Genomic DNA, 17,028 nt, shown 5'->3' with positions numbered 1-17,028 from the left:
AGACAAGCATCTCTCCTCAGGGAACAAGACCTTCCTTCTCTGCTTCATCCTCTTAGAGTCCTGGTTTTCCTTACACAACAGCTTTTCCCTTCTGAGGAATGAAGAGGAATCATCCCTTCTAATAAAGGGGTGGAAAGTACTGAATTTCCACACACTGAATGAAGCCAATGCCCTCAGGGCAACAGGTGTTACTTTATGAAGGAATTTGCTTTTTATGTCCTTGTAGGGAAAAAGGAAGTATTTAGATTTTAAGAACTTAATTTATGGGCAACATGAGCAAAAAAATTTTGGAATGATTTTTAAAAGAATTCACAGCACACTGTCTTTAGTCTGAAATACAAGCTTTATCAGGTATAAAATATTTTCATAACTCATCCATACTCATAGTCAGATAAAAATAATTCTTATTTAAAATAGATATTTAGCTTCTTATTGAAAGGACTCTTGAATATTTAAATAAACTGTTTTTTTAAAGATCCCCAAGCACTTGTGCACAGTGAACAGGAGCGGGACAGCCCCAGCAGAGGGTGGCAGGTCCCAGTTCAAGTCCTGACGTCCTCTGTCACATCCAGCAGCGCCAGCTCCCGGATCTCCTCCAGCAGCTGGTACAGGCTGGGCCCCTTGGTCTGGCAGAACTCCCGGGACTCCTCATCCATCACTTCCACCCTGGCTCTGTCCTGGGCACGCTGGGCCTCCTCTGCAGACTGGCTGACTTCTTTCACCAGGTCAGACCTCACCACGTGGACGCTCCTCTGGGCAGCCTCGGCGTCCGCGGTGTGGTGCGGCGCGTTCCTGATGATCTCCAGCTTGATGGTTTCGGCGTGGCAGCGGGAACTCTGCACAAGGATTCTCACCTGCAGAGCGATACTGTGTTCAAGTTTCTGATGGTGCTATTTCCTTTTCCTCCCCTCACATGAGATACTCACTGTGATGTGATCGAAAAGGCTCAAGGTCATCGAGTCTCCAGTGGCTGTAGTGGAGGTGATTTTATGCTGGGAGCGATGGAGGGATCCAGGCTTCCACTGGCAGCTCCCAGCCCCTTGACAGGAGATGACCAAGCCCTCTTTGTTTTTCATGTAGGCTGCACCTTTGATTCCATACCTACAGAAGAGCAGAGAGAAGCTGTTCTAACCGTTTTCAGGCCTCTTAGTTTTGAAACCCGCAGGCTGGCTGGGATTGTAGAGAAGCAACAAGAAGGGGCAGGCACGGCAGCCTGATAATCCTGCCTCAGGAACAGGCTAGGTGTTGTTAAACCCAGATGTGAAAACAGCATGGAGACAGTGACTGAAGTGTTTTGAGAGCAGTGAAGCAAAAGTGAAATAGTCAGTGATCCATTATCTTAGTGCTGGGTGGGGCCTGGAATGGATCAGTGATGGGAGAAGAGCAGCTTTACAGGTTTTTCCAGACAGACAGTGAGAAGACGGTTCTCCATTTTAAAAGAAGCTCCTTGAAGAGCAGCAGCATGTTTGTCCTGGGCTCTCTGTAAGGCAGCAGCCTTTTCTGGCTGAGGAGGCTCTTGAGCCAGCCCTGTGAGTGCTGGAGATGCCAGATGTGAATTGAGCTGTGCCAGGCTGTGCCCTCCCAGCATTCCAGCAGCACCAGGTGTCCCTCCCAGCCCGTCCCGGCCCCGGCTCACCGTGGCACGAAGACGAGCACGCCGTTGGTGCGGATGGAGTAGATGACCCCGTCGGCCACGCAGCGCTCGTCGCTCTCGGCGCTCCGGTCTCGGAAGTACATGCACTGGAAGAGCTCTGTGGACTGCTTCTGAGCACGCTGGGCCGCCTGCGAGCACCCCACACACACACAGACACAAAAACCTACGTAAATATTCCAACAAGCAGCTCTGGCTTTGACTTCCACAGCTGCTTTTTCCCATTATTTATTCTCTTACCCGTCCCCAAGAAAAATTACATATAAAACATCCTACATGCAGTACAAGTGAAGTATGAACACTTTTACTACTCTCTCGGAAGAAAACTGATATTTAAAAAAGCTCCAAAGCACTACAAATAAAAGTAAAGCGACGCTATTAATTCACAAAAGCCCCAGTGAGGAGTGGTATCCCATTCCCTAGGGCTCCATGGAGACTCCCAGCAGCACGCCCTTACCCGGTTCCTGTTATTGATGTGTCTGCACAGTTCCTCCAGATCCTTGTTGCTGATGATGTTATCCTTCACATCCCCCGTGGTTCCCCTCAGGGTCGCTGCCATCAGGAGCCTGTGCACAATGATGTCGGCGTATCTCCTGATGGGAGAAGTGAAGTGAGTGTACTTCTCCAGGGCCAGCCCTGCCAAGAGAGGAACGGACATGAGCGGTCAAAGCCTCCCCAACAGTTCAGAAATCACAGGAAAGGCAGGAAAGTGACCAGATACCATAATGATGAAACTGCTCCTCGGGACAAGAGCCAGTTGAGAAGTACAGGGCGTTGGACATGGCGTGGGTGGCCATGGAGCGCAGCAGTTTGTTCACAATGGGGTCCGAGGGGTCGTTTGCTCTGTCCAGAGACTCGGCCAAAGCCTTGTTAGACCTGGCAAAAAAGGTGTTAATTCCAAAGAAAATGACACTGTCTCTGGTTATAATGGCTCACAGTTGACAACAGCATAAAACCCACACAGAAGTTAATATTCATACAAAAATGGCAAGCAGAGCGAAATTGAAACTCTAAATGCAGTTTAGTAACAGCTCTGCTCTAAGAAAATGCTTAGAAAAATCTCAGTTTTCACCCAGTTGTCTGCTGCAACCTGCAGAACCAGGGACTGGAGCAAACTCTGTCCTGTGCAGTACAAAAGAGTGAGCGGATCCAAACCTTTGTGTCCAGCACAAATGGGACAAGGTGACACTCAGGTCACAAAGGCTCTACTACCATGGCCTTCTCATGTTATCTTGCCCAAGTAATTCTGAATTATTTTGAGTCACTTAAAATTACTACATTGCACAGAATTCACCTAACTTAAACCAGTACTCCCTTACACAGGAAATACAGTGAAAACAAGGCCACCACAGAGCTTGACCACTGCACAGTGACCAAACAAATGTTTTGTCTGGGTATGTCTAAAATTACTCAGCCACTGCCATGTGGAGTACAGCCATCAGAATGCAGGCAGCTTCTCCTGGTCAGAACATCATCAGAAAGGCTCTGATAAAACTCCTTTCAAGAACTGCTATGCAGTGTCTGTTAACACTGATATTCAGAGCTGAATTGTTTAACAATAACATGGCCAAACACTTAACTGCTTAACTTTAATTACAGAACTTTAGTAATAAAAGCTACCGTGTGTCTATCGAGAAGCCTTTGGCACTGGCACACTCCCGAAGCTCAGTGAAGAATTCCTGGCGTGGTGGAGGGTGCTGCCGCAGCAGAGCTTGGTGGGGAAAATCCTCGGAAATCCTTTTTGCCACCCAGTGGTTGGCCAGGATCATGCACTCCGCCACGGTCTCGTGCACTTCCAGCGGCTGCTTGGGGATGAGGTCGTGGATATTCCGTTTGTCATCCAGCTGCACTCGGATCTCGATCCCCTCCAGCTCCAGCGCGCCGCACCGGTCCCGCTTAGCCCGGACGTGTCGCGCTATGTCGGTGAGCTTGGATATGGCCCAAACCAGCTCGGCCAGCTGCTTCTGCCTCGTTCCTTCATCCAGGCCTTTCAGTTCCAGGATATCATCCACGACACTCGTGTCCCCATCCAACAGTCCCTGGGCTGTCTCGTACTCCAGCTTGTAGGCAGAGCGGATCAGAGATCTGGTGTACTGAACCCTCAGCGTCTCGAACGACTCCTTCTCCAGCTCCCACAAGATGCTCACGGCGTATCTTAAAGACAACACCACAGAGTTCTGGAATAGTTCAGGTAGACCTAAACTCCCACTGCAAGCACATTCAAAACTCTTAGAAATTTAGAGATTTAATTCTGGTTGTGGAAGCATCTTTTTCTTTATGAAACCAGAGCTCAGCAACACCACTTAATAATGCACTTGCCTTTCAGTCTCATGCATCACAACTGAAATGAGGGCCAGCTACACAGCAGTATCTTCAATTCATCTACTGAAGCAGAGCATCCCTTTATGTTAAAGCAGAGCTACACTGTAATAGTTATTTTTGCCCATTTTTATTTTATTAGACAGACGCATTCACAATGAACATCTCTGTACCCTGAATATCCTCACGCCAGCAGCCAGCTGAGCCTGTAAACTGATATAAACTGGTCTATAAAATTCACCCTACCTGTGGTACAACTGAAAGGTAATTTTTAATGTACACAGTTCTTGCAATAATAATGCAAAATGACTTGCAGAAGTGTCCCTGCTGAGAACAACTCCCAAGCCTTACCTGTCCACCCCGCTGAGGAGGGAGCACAGGTCAGCGCTGAGGACGGAGGGCAGCATGTCATAGCGCCGGTCCGCCAGGTAATACGTGGTAGCCCTGGAACAAAACACAGCTACTGCTCTTCCCACCACGACTCCTGGGACTATGAACATTGCCCCACAGCCTGATTTGAAAAGGTTATTCCCACAGAACACTCACAGGTGCAATACCAAAGTCCAATTATTTAAATAGCAATTTGTACAGTGCAACCCTGATTTTGCCTTCCTTGGTATTTCAGCTGCCATTAAGGGCAGAACCAGGGCTGGGCAAAAAATTTGCACGCTGAAGAAGAGGTGACTTAATCAAACATCTCTGCTGCCTCTACATTATGCTTCTTTCAATCTACAAAGAATACAGTTCATTAAGTGATTCAGCAGTTTAAGTTCAAGACACCGGCAATAAAAGAAAAAAGATAATGAAATATTTGCACATTAAAAGACAAGATTGAATATTAAAACATAAGCCTGACAAATAGCTCTGGAATTAAATTACTGTAAGACTTAATTCCGTTTTGTGGGTGTTCATCTCCCTTGAAATGCAAACAAGTGTTTTTTTTAAAAATACTTTAAGTCACAGATGTTAAATTAGACTATAAAGCAAAGAGGAGTGATTAGGGAAGAAGAAACTTGTATAGCTTTCTGGAAAATGTGTCCAAATAAAAGCAGAATGTCATTAGTTACCTAATAGTTTAATTAGCTTTAAGAAGTCTTTAATAAGACATGAAAGGTGAAAGCATGTTTCTTTCCTTCCAAAGTTTCCTTAAGGTAGCATCACAAACTTCTGAGCTCCATAAATTTTCTAATTTCCAGAAAATAACTCACCTTGCTCTGGCCTCAACATCAGTGTAGGAATTTGCTGCCACAAAGTGAGTCACATCTGCAATGTGCACCCCCAGCTCAAGGTTCCCGCTGGGCAGAGTCCTGACAGAGAGAGCATCATCCACATCCTCGCAGCCCTTGGGGTCAATGCTGAATATCAGGTGGGTGTCTCTCAAGTCAAGGCGTTTTTTTGCCTCCTCTGGACTCACTTTCCATGGATTCTTTGGAGAACTCACTGGCATTTCACTCATCTATACAGAAATATTGTTGATGAACACAGATTTATGTATTTTATACAAAAAGATGCCAACAATTAGATTTAATTAGTTTTTCAAATTCTTCTTTTGTTTCATTTTCCAAGTCCATTACATTTACTTTACTGAAACGTGTTGAAAAGAATTCTATGTGTATTAGTAACCAATGTTATTACTGTAGTGATTCTGCAGCTCTGGCAAATACAACCACTACATATTGGTTTCTTAGTCTTCTTTCTATTAATTGTAGGTATAATCAAAATAGTTATCTATGAAAGCTGGTTCCTCTCCTAGCTGAAAACAAAGTATTTAATACAATGATGTCAGTAGGATGATGCCTTTAGGATCAGTAGCATAACCACATACTAAAGACAGAAAATTCTTAAAAGTCTACCTCAAATTTGAATTAAGAGTTTGTAATCCTCTCCTCATAGCAAAAGGATTACCTTAAAATCACTACTGACTTGAAAATCCATAGTATTAATAGAACCACTGATGCAAGATATTCCAGAAAAATAAAGTAAACTAATGATAAATTTCCAGCTTTCAAAGTGGGCTTTCAAAAACCCACTGGCAACAAAGATGTCGAGCTGCAAGAGAGTCCTCTTTGAGAAACAGGACCCTGGGAATGAACAGAAAAGACTGGGTCTGATCACAGAGACAAACCTGGATTTCTGAGAAAGGGGCAGCACAAATGCTGTTCTCCACCAGAATAGCTGCAATTTCCCCCTCGAGGTCTCCAATTCTCCCCAGCACTCTCACAAAGTGCCCGTTGGGGTACAGGGAAGTCGCCTCCCAGGAATCGATGCGCACGACAACTCTGTACTCCTGCAGGGAGACAGCTCTGTTAGAACAGCTCTGTGCCCCTGAAAAGTACAATTGATACCCTTAACACGACCTTAAATTTAGCAGGAAAAACTCAAAGCAAGGGTGTGTAAGTGCTCAGGGCAGCTAAACCGTGGCCCAAATTCAGAACTCAAGCTTTGTTACCTGAGGCTGAAGTGGTCCTGACAGGAATTGAACAAAATCCTTCAAGGCAGAAATTGAACCCTCACAGATTTTGTTTTACCATGTTTTTGTCAAGGAAAACATCATTAGATCCTACAACGCCCCCACAGCTTTGTAGGAACACAGCAGAGAGAAACACTTCAGTTAAATTACCTGCAATGCTTCAGCCTGCTGAGTGCTGATCCGGATTTTGGGAATTCGGTAATCCCAAGGTGTTACGAGGACTTTCTGAGCATTTCTGCCCTGGGACTGGCTCTCTTCTTTGGAGGGGAAAGTGACCACATAATCCCTCCAGTTCTTCTGGATGATTCCAACGACTTTACCTTTAAATCAGGAACATTGTGCATTAAAGAATTAAACAGAACCAAGAAAGCAAATATGTGGGAGGTGCAGGAGATTGACTCTTTGTAAAATCAACTGCTGTGTCCCCAAATCTGTTACAACTGCCAACAACATATGGTGTGCAGACAATACAAGTGTGTCATAAACTACTGCTGGCACAGTCAGATTTTAATGAGCTTTTATTTATGTAGAGACTAACTCATTGTATAGATTTCAGCTGATACACAACATAAATTATTCAGAGATTCCTCCCGCTGCTGAAACATGGCCAATTCTAGTAATACAGAGAATTTTTAATAGCAAAGAGCAAAACAAAACATGATTTCCCTACAAAAAGAGAATTAACCTCTTGAAACTTTTAGCTCTGACCTCAACAAACTTTTAAGATGCAGCTACAGCTGCAGAATAATCATTTCAAACAAGACTCTAAATTACCATGGTACCCAGGTATGTCACATGGGGATGCTTTTTCACCTAACATTGTTTTTTCCCATTATTTATCAGCGGGGAATTAAATGGATGCTTCTCCTTACCTGTGGGCATAGGGTCACCTGTGGTGTCTGCAGGTGCTTTGTCCTCAGTCTCATTTTCACTGAGGGCAACAGTCCTTCCCTTCCATTCATGCACAGGGAGCAGCTCAACCACAACCACATCCCCGTGGATTGCACGATTCCGAGCCTTGGTCCCATAAATAAGGATGTCACTTTGAAGCTCTGAATTTAAAATAAAAGGAAACAGAACTATAATCTGCTAAAAAAACCCAAATCCCTCCATTCTTGGCAGCATTCTGCTGAAATAACAGAAAATTACTTTTCCAATACTATTTATTCCAAAAAGGACTACTCGCAAGAAATTAATATTGCAAGGAAATGAAAACCTTTTCCTCTTTTTTATTTGTGTGGGTTTTTTTTAATTTAAGGATCTTTTAAGGAATTCTGTAAGTTAACTTTTGGATAAAAAGCAGCATAGGCTGGGATAAGTTCATTGTTCTTAGGCAGCAGCTATAAAAACAGCATAGTTAAATTGTGAAAGCCACTGCCACAGGATTCTGGGGAGGATTCAGAATAAAACAAGCTTTTAAAAAATAATGAGTATATTGAGCACTGGCTTGGCTGCAGGATCTGTCACAGGAACATTTGAAAGTAGTTATTAGTGAGAGCTGGGCCACTGAGTCTGTGCAAGGGCAATGGCCTGCTCCTTCACAGGTGCTGATTAGTAACTCATGCCAGAGAGACAATCGTGGATCACTTTGGATCAGCTTGATCCAAAAGGCAATTTTCCAATAATGTTCACAAAGACCAGGTTCCTAATCCTGCCAACATCTGTGCAAACTCTTATTGCAGTCAAAGGAGTGGCCACCTGAGGTTAGAGCAAAGCACAGGGACAATTTGCACCAGCATTTCCCTTCAGAGAGGCGCAGGCAAACAGGACAAGAGGCACAAAATGGCCAAAGGGGGTAAGAAAGTAAGAAAGAGAAAGGAGTTCTCCCCACAAGTTCCACCCTCTGGTTAATCTTCAGCCTCTTTTCTGGCCCCTGGAAACCACACAGGCACTGCAGTGTCTCAGCCCTCATCTCCTTTGATAACTGAACACTTCTCACCTGCCTCTTTGCCGCCAAACCCCTGAAGCCGAACAAAAGCTTCCAGCTGTGCTCGGTGCTTATTGACATTCAGTGCACCCTGGAAGAGACCAACAAAGCAAGCAATGGATGAAACAGTCACCCTAAAACTAGACAGCTTTAAAGGATAACATTTTGGGGGTTACAATTATTTTTACATGAATTAGTTTTTATTGATCTGTAGGTTATTTTGAACACAGCTGCTCTCTCTATAGGAGGGAATGCAGGGTGTAGGACTTTAAGTGTTCACTTCTGGAAAAGTAAATTATTTTAAATGCTGAATTTATTAGTAAAATGGTAAATGACATTTTACTCCAACCACCGGCAGATTACTTTTGCTGCCTGCCTTAGCAGAGAATCTAGATTTATTCCAAAAAGAAGAAAACCTCAGTCTTTCTGTTCATATTTTATTCCTGCCTCTGCTAAAGTTGCCAAGAAAGGAAAAAATCACTGCCTCTAATTCTTTAAATTATTTCTAAAAGAAGGACACTTGCCTACCAACAATCCATATTAAGGCCCTGAACAGCCATAAACCTGTAAATTAATTTCACTGACTGGGAGTTCTCTGTGCAAATGAAGGGTCACAATACAGTGCAGGGGACATATCTTGAGAATCCTAAGAATCCTAATCCCTTCCATCCTCTAGGTTTTTGTTTTCTTTCCCTCTTCCCACCACAGCCATATTTCTTTCTCTAATCACTCTAATTCAGGCAACTCCAGGGATCAGGGACAAGACTGCATTGTTCTGTGTATGTTCTCTATGTAACAAACACCTGCAGGTATCTTCCAGACTTGATCCCAGCCTCCAGTACTTCCACAGGTAAGTGCTCAGGATATTCTTTCCCATGGTTCTCTTGGCTTTCACTCTCCCGTTCACGCCGAGCTTGGACTATGGAGTCAAAGAGCTCATGGGCAGCCTTCAGGTCAGGCCAGAAGTTATCCAAGTAATTCTGTAGGCACAAATAGAAATAAACAGAAAAGTACTCTGAGATCTCTATTCTTTTAATAATGCATTTGTAAAGTCCATAATGGACAGGATCTGTCTCACACTGTACCCAAATAGCACAATGGTAATGATGAGTCTGCTCTAAACCCCACAAATCTGTCCCAGGTTCAGCCTAATCCACTGCTGAATACAACAAAGGTCAACCAGTTTGGTGCAGATTTTACTCAACATCCTTTCATAGCTGAACATGAACATTCCATGCTCAGATCCCACTGAGTACCAGTGGTATCAGAGATGGACACCAAAATGAAGAATGAATTATCTTCTCAGACATCACTGTATCCTCAGCAGTCCAGGCAAGAACATTGTTGATGGATATTTAGCCTACAGCTGCTTATGGACTGCTTGCATTGCAGATTTCCAGATTTAGGCAGCTGCCTGAGGGAACTGATCACTGCTCATCAATGGCAAATTCCTTAAAGAGGAAAACAAGGAAAAGGTCTCCTAAGAAAGATGACCTTTATCCTCAGAGCTGCTGTTTATCTTTCCAGCACTCTGCTTTTTTCTGAGATGCCCATAAGTGACATATTTGCTTGTTTTGATAAATGGAGGTATGAGCTACCTCACAGTTTTCCCAAATGTAAACGCTGACATGACTTGCAATATACTTTAATGTACTTGCTTCATCATTTTGATGCAGCATAAAGGAAACCTTTTATTTTTCTGGCATGTTACCTTGAAGGAAATCACAAACACTCCTTCTGTTTCATTTCCGTACTGCCTGATAGCATCTTCATCTTCTGTTACCATAACAACTGGCATCTGACCCAGGCAGTGATTGTGATACCAGGCTGCAGCATTGTAAATATTCCTAGAAAAGCAAAGTTTGAAATAAGACTTCTGGCACAGCTCATTTGCTACTTGCAAGATTTTGCTGGCTTTGTAGAAACGAGATTTTGATTTAACACTCAGACTTTTGAGAGATATACACCAAGACACAGAAACATTTCCCTGCAAAAATGTTCCTGTGCCATTCTTAAGCCCCACAAGAAAAGAGGAGAATAGAATGTTTCCTCCCCAGCACATCCACTTGTTCCCCTGCAGCAACATAACATGAGTTCCTCTGAGTGAAAGCTTGTAAAAAGTAGGCTGGAGGTGCTCAGACTCCGATGCTACAGTGTGACTTTAAACCGATCCAGCTTTTTCTTTAGCATTATTGCATTTAATTTAATACACTTTGTCTATTTCCCTAAGAAAACAATGCTGATACTTTTCCCTAAGAAAACAATGCAGACTTGCAGTGCCTGTGACCTGTTGCAGAGCTAAGCAGAGCAGGAGCATGAACTCTCAGTAGCTGGTGCATGCTGGCGTTCCTAAAATCATGATGCTGTGCAATGTGACACTGCACAGGTTCAAACAAACCTGGTCTGCCACTTCTCCATGGATTCTCCCTTCTCCCTGGGCAGGTAGCAGTGCTGGTGGAATTCATTAGCAAACACAGTACAGTCGTGACGGGGATCCTTCAATAGATTCCGTAACTTGTTGTACTGTCTGCAATGAAAAAAGAGAAATATATTCTTGTGCCTGCTTTTGATAATGCTATTTTAACTCCACGTGAAAATACAGCTGAAAAACTCCAGGAAAATTACTGTCATGCACAGAGAAATGCACTCATTAAACTACACCACTGGTGATAAATCCTAAACCATCACCTGCAAGCAAACTTTATAAGGTTCCATCGTGAACGCTTCTGATTTTAAACATACTTGTTTTCCACTGAGCCCCACAAAACATCCTAAGTGTTCAGGAACTTGTTTTGTTTGTCACTCTTGGGGCAAGTGCTATTACTTTAAAAGCCTTTGTGCTTTAGAAATATGGGAAGGCCTTGAAATCAAATTTTACTCTGCAATGCCATGGCAATGCCCAGGTTAATGTCTGGTGATATAAGTACCATATAATAATATTGATTGCTCCCCAAAGACAAATGTTCAGGCACCAACAGAGCAAACCAAAACCTGTCCATAATCTAGCTGTAGGCACATAATAGATCATCACTGCAAAGTCTAATGAATTCCTGTCACCAGCCACTTGATTAGTTAATAATGCCACAGGTTTCATATTGCTCCTATCAAGTAAAAACTATGCCAGGCATTGATATCCATGGATCACAAAGGATCCCAGTCCTTTACCCTTCTGTAAAACTAAATTAAGATACTTGAAAGGCCTAAAAACAAATTATACATTTTACAAATCAGCATTTTTACTTCAATCTAAATAAAAAATAAGTTCTTATGGGATAAATACCTGCGTCCTTTCTGATGTTGCACAGCCTGACAAGCTGTTTGCATGAAAATAATTCCTTTCAGCTCCGGAAACTCCAGAATCTCCAGGTACTCCTGAACAACCTTGCAGTCGGGGACAACGTAGTGTGTGACATCATCTGACAACAATTTGCCATCTGGAAGATAGTTCAGAGTTTCAAATAATTCAAACTTTCAGTTGCAATAACGGTTTCTTGAAAATATTTCCTGATGTAAGAAAATTTGAGTTGTGTCTCCTCAAATGGGTACATTTCTTTTTCTGATGAACAAAATTACAGATATTATGGTTTAATTCCGTGGTCCATAAATTTGTGACAAAATCTTTTTGCATCCACTGATGCCAAACCTTTGTGCAAATTCTATCCAGAGGAGTGAAAAAGATCCACTTTTGTTATGAAAAGGCTATAGTTTAAAAGAGCAAAGGTTACATTCTTTCTTCTCTGCTTCCATATGAAAAGGGACTATACATCTGGCACAGAAAATCTTTTAATGGAATTTCTAAAGGCTGTAGAATTATGAGCAGTTCCTTTACCCTGCTCCCACAGGACTCTCTGTTCAAACACACCATTTGCAGCAGGCTCTTTACATAAAAGAGCACAGGTAAGGGTGCACGTAGAGAAAACCACTGCAACTGCACAGAAAAGATGTTTTTAACCTAAACTATCAACCATTAGTGTTAATTTTCTTTATAGAGAGACTCTATCCCTTAGGAATATGCCATCAAAATACCAGACACAACACATCACAAATGACATCTTTAAAAGTACCTCAAAATTCAAGACTTTAATTGCTTTTGGAATTTCAAAGATTACCCAAAAGCTTTCAGATGGGAGGGCATCTCCACTGTATTTTTTCTTTATGCCTATTTACTACTTATTGTAAACACTGAACTCACCACAGTGCAGGTAAATTATACAGAATAAAGCACATGGATATTGACAAGTCAGGTTATTTTTATGTATTCCTTAGAAGCTGACATGGGACAACCTTTGAGCTGTGACCAGAAGAAGTGTGAATCCAGCCAGCACAATTGTGCACGCAGTCACTTGGCCTCATCTCACACGGAAGGCTTATAATGGATGATGGCAGCAGGTATACAAGAAAGCTAATATTTGTTAATAATTCAGAAGAGCATTAGAAGTGAAATGTCACTGGAAGATTTAGGAGCTGTGCCCATTGAAGCTATCCTTGCCTAACCCATCCCTCCACAGCAGAATGACTCCCAGGCAGGCACGGCTCACCCTTACAAGCACCTGCTGATGTGATTTTTGCAGGCAGTCTCTCACAGGGCATGAAATAGATTTGCTCCGCACACTGTGTAGAGTCAGGAAGGAAAACAAATATTTCCCTCACATCTGGGTTACCTTGAATAATCACACAGGGATGTATTCTGACAGTCACCTGTAGAACAATGTACATTTAAGTACAAAAGAGGGGCAGTTAGGCACAGCAGGAAAGGTTAGAGTTTTTTCTGATATGTGCCTTTAATTTATCCTTGAGGAATTCACAACAAATGCAGTATTTTAGGGAGCAGTAACTATCACTAGTCCTGATCTCCTATATAGCAGTAACACACTACAATAATCTAAGTAATACACCTTCTGCCCTCGATTGCAGCCTAAATCCAAAGTGAAAACATCTATGACAATCATAGTTCCAAAGAAAAAAGAAAGTGTCACAATTCTCAACCTTTTCTTTCAGGCAAGTGTTGTTTGATTTCAACAGGTTGGATATTATGTTTGTTATTTACCAGTCATTTTCCTGCATCAAATAAATTGTGCTATTGAACAACAACAAACCCAACTGAAATATCAACCACAGCTCTGGTGATGATCTACGATGCACATAACAGCACCACAGTACGTAAAAACAACAACAAATGCAGACATCAGAGCCTGGCAGCCTTCCCGTGTCTGAAATGCCCTGATATAACACAGGCGATTACATTTAATTACTGAACAGAAATAGCTGCTGATGCAGAATTACAATGGCTTCAAGATAATGGCTTGGCCCCATTGTAATACTTAACAGGTATGTATAGAATTTAACTCATGCTATAAACCACCACCCTGCAGAAATTAATTCATTTTAAAGGATCTTTTAAAACAAGAGAAGTGTAAAAATTGAACAATCCTTTAGCCTTTTATCACTGCCAGTAAACTGTTCACAGTTAAACCCTCTAACAATCAACTCCTCGATTCCTTCCCCTCTTAACGCCTCGCTGATTTCTCAAGGATCTTGCTTTAAAGGAAAACTACGGCCGTGATTTGTTCAGCACCATCCGGACACCCCAGGACGGGGATCACCCCTTCCCCTTCAGGGATAACCCTTGAAAGACGATCATTCTCTATCCTCCGGGGCTCCCCCAGCTCAGGGATCACCCCTCGCTCAGGGCTTCCCCCAGCTCAGGGGTCAGCTCTGCCCAGGGGTCCTCCCAGCTCAGGGATCACCCTCTGTCCTCAGGGATCCCCCGAGCTCAGGGATCACTTTGCCCCCAGCTCTGCCCCCGTCACCCGCGGCCCCGGGGGACGCCGCCCGCCGCCCCAGCCCGGCCCGCGGGCGATGCCGGCTCTGTGGGTGCTCGCCCCCGGCTCCCCCCAGACCCCTCACGGCGGAGCCTCACCGCGGGCGCAGGCGGCGCGGCACTGGGCGCTGCGGCACAGGGCGCTGCGGCACGGCACGTCGGGGCGCAGGTAGTGCTCCCGCACCACCCGCACGGCGCGGCCCTGCTGCCCCCGCAGCTGCAGCACCTTCTCCGTGCGGAGCATCGGGGCGGCGGGGACCGGCCGGCAATGGCGGGGACCGGCGGCCCCGAGGCCGCGACTGCCGGGGCGCCTGCGCGGGGCGGGGCGCGGGGTCACAGCGCGGGGATCGGCCTCAAACGAGGGGCGGGAAGAGAACGGGTGGGGCGGGCTGAGGGAACCGGGCGAGAACGAGCTGAGGGGAGCTCGGCGGGCTGAGGGAACCGGGCGAGAACGAGCTGAGGGGAGCTCGGCGGGCTGAGGGAACCGGGCGAGAACGAGCTGAGGGGACGCGGGCTGAAGGACGGGTGGGAGCGAACTGAGGGAGCTAGAACTGGAGCTGAGGGACAGCGGGAACGAGCTGAGGGAATCGGGGCGGCTGAGGGACAGAGGGAACGAGCTGAGGGAACCGGGGCGGCTGAGGGATGGGGGGGGAGCAAGCTGAGGGAATCCGGGCGGCTGAGGGATAGGGGGGAGCGAGCTGAAGGGACTGGAACCGGAGTTGAGGGACAGCGGGTTCGAGCTGAGGGAACCAGGGCGGCCCTGAGGGGCGGGCCGGAGCGGGCTGAGGGGGGAGCCCCGAGGGAGCCCAGGCTTGTGTGGCTGGGCGAGCACAGAGGGCGGATTCCCTTCAAGTGAGGGATGCAGTTGTGTGAACCTCCGTGGTCTTTCACGGTATCTTCTAGGAGAAATTCCAGGTCCGTTCCTCATCCCGATTTTGTGTGATCGCATGCCAGAGCACTCCAGGAGGTGGGGATCAGGGCAAGGGTGCGTGAGGAGAGCAGGCAAGCCCTAATGACAACTTATTGTACAGTAATCACCAATATTGTCCTTCACATTAACAGAGGGGAAGATAGAGGAACTGACAGATGAAGTCTAGTCCAAGATGAAGCAGAAAAGCAGTGGAAGGTCAGGAGTCTAAAGCAGTGTCTCTGGGTCTGAGTCAGTGCTCTGTGTCTGTAATGCTGCCAGTGTGGCATTTTGGAGGTGATTGTTTTGACTCTTAGAAAAGCATTCATACTTTCTCAAATGATAATTGCCTACACTATAACTTCATTTGAACATAAATACATGGTGAGAGCTGTGTAGTGTTTGTCCTTAGGAAGGAAAAAGCCACTGGGAAAGAGCCAAGGCAGTATGTCACTGTATGTTCCTGTTTATTCTACTTCTTATTTTTCACATGTTTTATAAAATGTGTATCTCCAATGACTAATACTTCTAAGTAACCAATTTGTGCCAGTAAATGGAAGCACCATCTGTAAGAAGCTGATTTGCAGAAGCCAAGTTCTCAAACATCTGAGGAGGAGGAGGTGTTATAACTTAGTGAGAGACGACCAAAGTGTAGACTTGGGTTTGGGAGTCAGGGTGATTTCAGATGTATTATGTAAGCAGGATGTGAGAGGAAAAGGGAAATGGAGAGCAAAATGATGGAGCTCTTGTTCAGCAGGAGCAAAGATGAAGTAACCCATGCTGATAGAAAGGGTAAGAAAAACTCAACATTTGGGAAAAAAAGACAATTCAGTTTGAAATGTAGCAGATGCTGATTGCTGACACAGTGAGGAACACAGACCAGTGTGCTTACTCAGTGACATTGAATGACTGTAATAAAACGAAGGTTAATTAAATAGAAGTAGCTGAGATCATTGCTCCCATTTGTGCACTGTTTCACAGAGGAAAATGGAAGACCTTTGGGCCAAGTTCATGCCCTGGGGATACTGTTGAGTAGCTGCACGTGTATTTATAACATCCTAGTCTGAGCAGTTTTATCATTCTTGAGTTTCCCCACTTCCTTCCTCTCTTAGAAGAAATCTCAAATGGTTGCAAAAGGCTGAGGTGTAGTCACTAGAGCCAAAGAGAACTCTTGACACTTTAACTGACAGCTGAATTTGTCCCTGTGAGATCAGAGATGAACTTTCATGCTCTGGTATTTCATGCTGATCTGGTAATTGTCTTTACATAAGGCAAGATGTTTGTGCAGGGACGGCCAAATCCAGCAAGATAACATGTGCATGTTTAATTGTTTTAAAATATGAGTTGCAAAAATATTGGTGTATCAATATTAGAAGATCTTAGCAACTGTTGAAGAATAAAGATGAAGTGCAGTCTGCTTGCAGAACTATGGGACATACATTGCTTCATACAGCTTAACTTCATCAAGTACTTTGTAAAGAAAAACTCACGGTAGAATGTACTCCTCACTTCGTGCAATGCCCCTGTGGATAACACCAGTGAGTGCTTTTATTTTTACGTGGGCAATAGAAGACTTTAAAGTTGTCCTGCTTGGGATGGGAAGTGGGAGCCTCTCGGGAGCTCTCCCTGCCTGCAGAAGCCTGTCAGGAGATGCAGGACGGATTTCAGAGTGTTACCTTTGAACAGAAGTGCTTGGGCAAAGAAATTTGAGGTCACTGGGGAATACCAGCAGTTGGCTCAAGTTTCCCAAGCCTGACTCATCTGACAAATGCCACAAACGAGGCAGAAGATAAATCTGGGATCCACACAGTCATGGGATCAATAGAAATTGTATCTTTCCATTTGAAAAAGGGCTTTTTATACTTTTTTTCCTCCGAGTACTCTGTGACTGAGGTAGAGGATGCAAGATTTGATTATCTAATAGCATATTTTT

General features: G+C 44.5%; 1 protein-coding gene across 2 annotated transcripts; it reads right to left on the bottom strand.

The window, feature by feature from the left end:
• Window positions 1-189: 189 nt before the first annotated feature.
• DIS3L (DIS3 like exosome 3'-5' exoribonuclease) lies at window positions 190-14,489 on the bottom strand. Of its 2 annotated transcripts, XM_038147329.1 has the most exons (17): window positions 14,288-14,489; window positions 11,648-11,801; window positions 10,766-10,894; window positions 10,079-10,214; window positions 9,171-9,347; window positions 8,380-8,458; window positions 7,313-7,492; window positions 6,591-6,760; window positions 6,096-6,257; window positions 5,179-5,426; window positions 4,322-4,414; window positions 3,272-3,805; window positions 2,373-2,527; window positions 2,109-2,287; window positions 1,637-1,782; window positions 927-1,101; window positions 190-854 (listed from the first exon to the last, which is right to left on the bottom strand). In XM_038147329.1, exons 1-17 carry the CDS (start codon window positions 14,430-14,432, stop codon window positions 543-545), a joined length of 3,174 nt encoding a protein of 1,057 aa, XP_038003257.1. In that variant the 5' UTR covers window positions 14,433-14,489; the 3' UTR covers window positions 190-542. The 2 variants fall into 2 exon arrangements, with proteins under 2 accessions (XP_038003257.1, XP_038003258.1); XM_038147330.1 differs by lacking the exons at window positions 6,591-6,760; window positions 8,380-8,458; window positions 9,171-9,347; ... (2 more) ...; window positions 11,648-11,801; window positions 14,288-14,489 and having other exon boundaries at window positions 7,313-7,366.
• Window positions 14,490-17,028: the final 2,539 nt, after the last annotated feature.

This window comes from Motacilla alba, chromosome 10 (genome assembly GCF_015832195.1).
Source record: "Motacilla alba alba isolate MOTALB_02 chromosome 10, Motacilla_alba_V1.0_pri, whole genome shotgun sequence".
Classification (NCBI taxonomy): Eukaryota; Metazoa; Chordata; class Aves; order Passeriformes; family Motacillidae; genus Motacilla; species Motacilla alba.
This window is presented reverse-complemented; position numbering and strand designations above follow the sequence as displayed.

What these genes read in the sequence shown, in the direction of transcription:
- DIS3L (XM_038147329.1), bottom strand. Translation starts at nt 14,432, where the DNA reads ATGCTCCGCACGGAGAAGGTGCTGCAGCTGCGGGGGCAGCAGGGCCGC. An exon ending in GGCTTCTCGATAGACACACG is followed by an intron (nt 2,528 to 3,271) that starts GTAGCTTTTATT and finishes CTTTTTTGCCAG; the next exon opens with GTCTAACAAGGCTTTGGCCG. An exon ending in GCCTTTTCGATCACATCACA is followed by an intron (nt 855 to 926) that starts GTGAGTATCTCA and finishes ATCGCTCTGCAG; the next exon opens with GTGAGAATCCTTGTGCAGAG.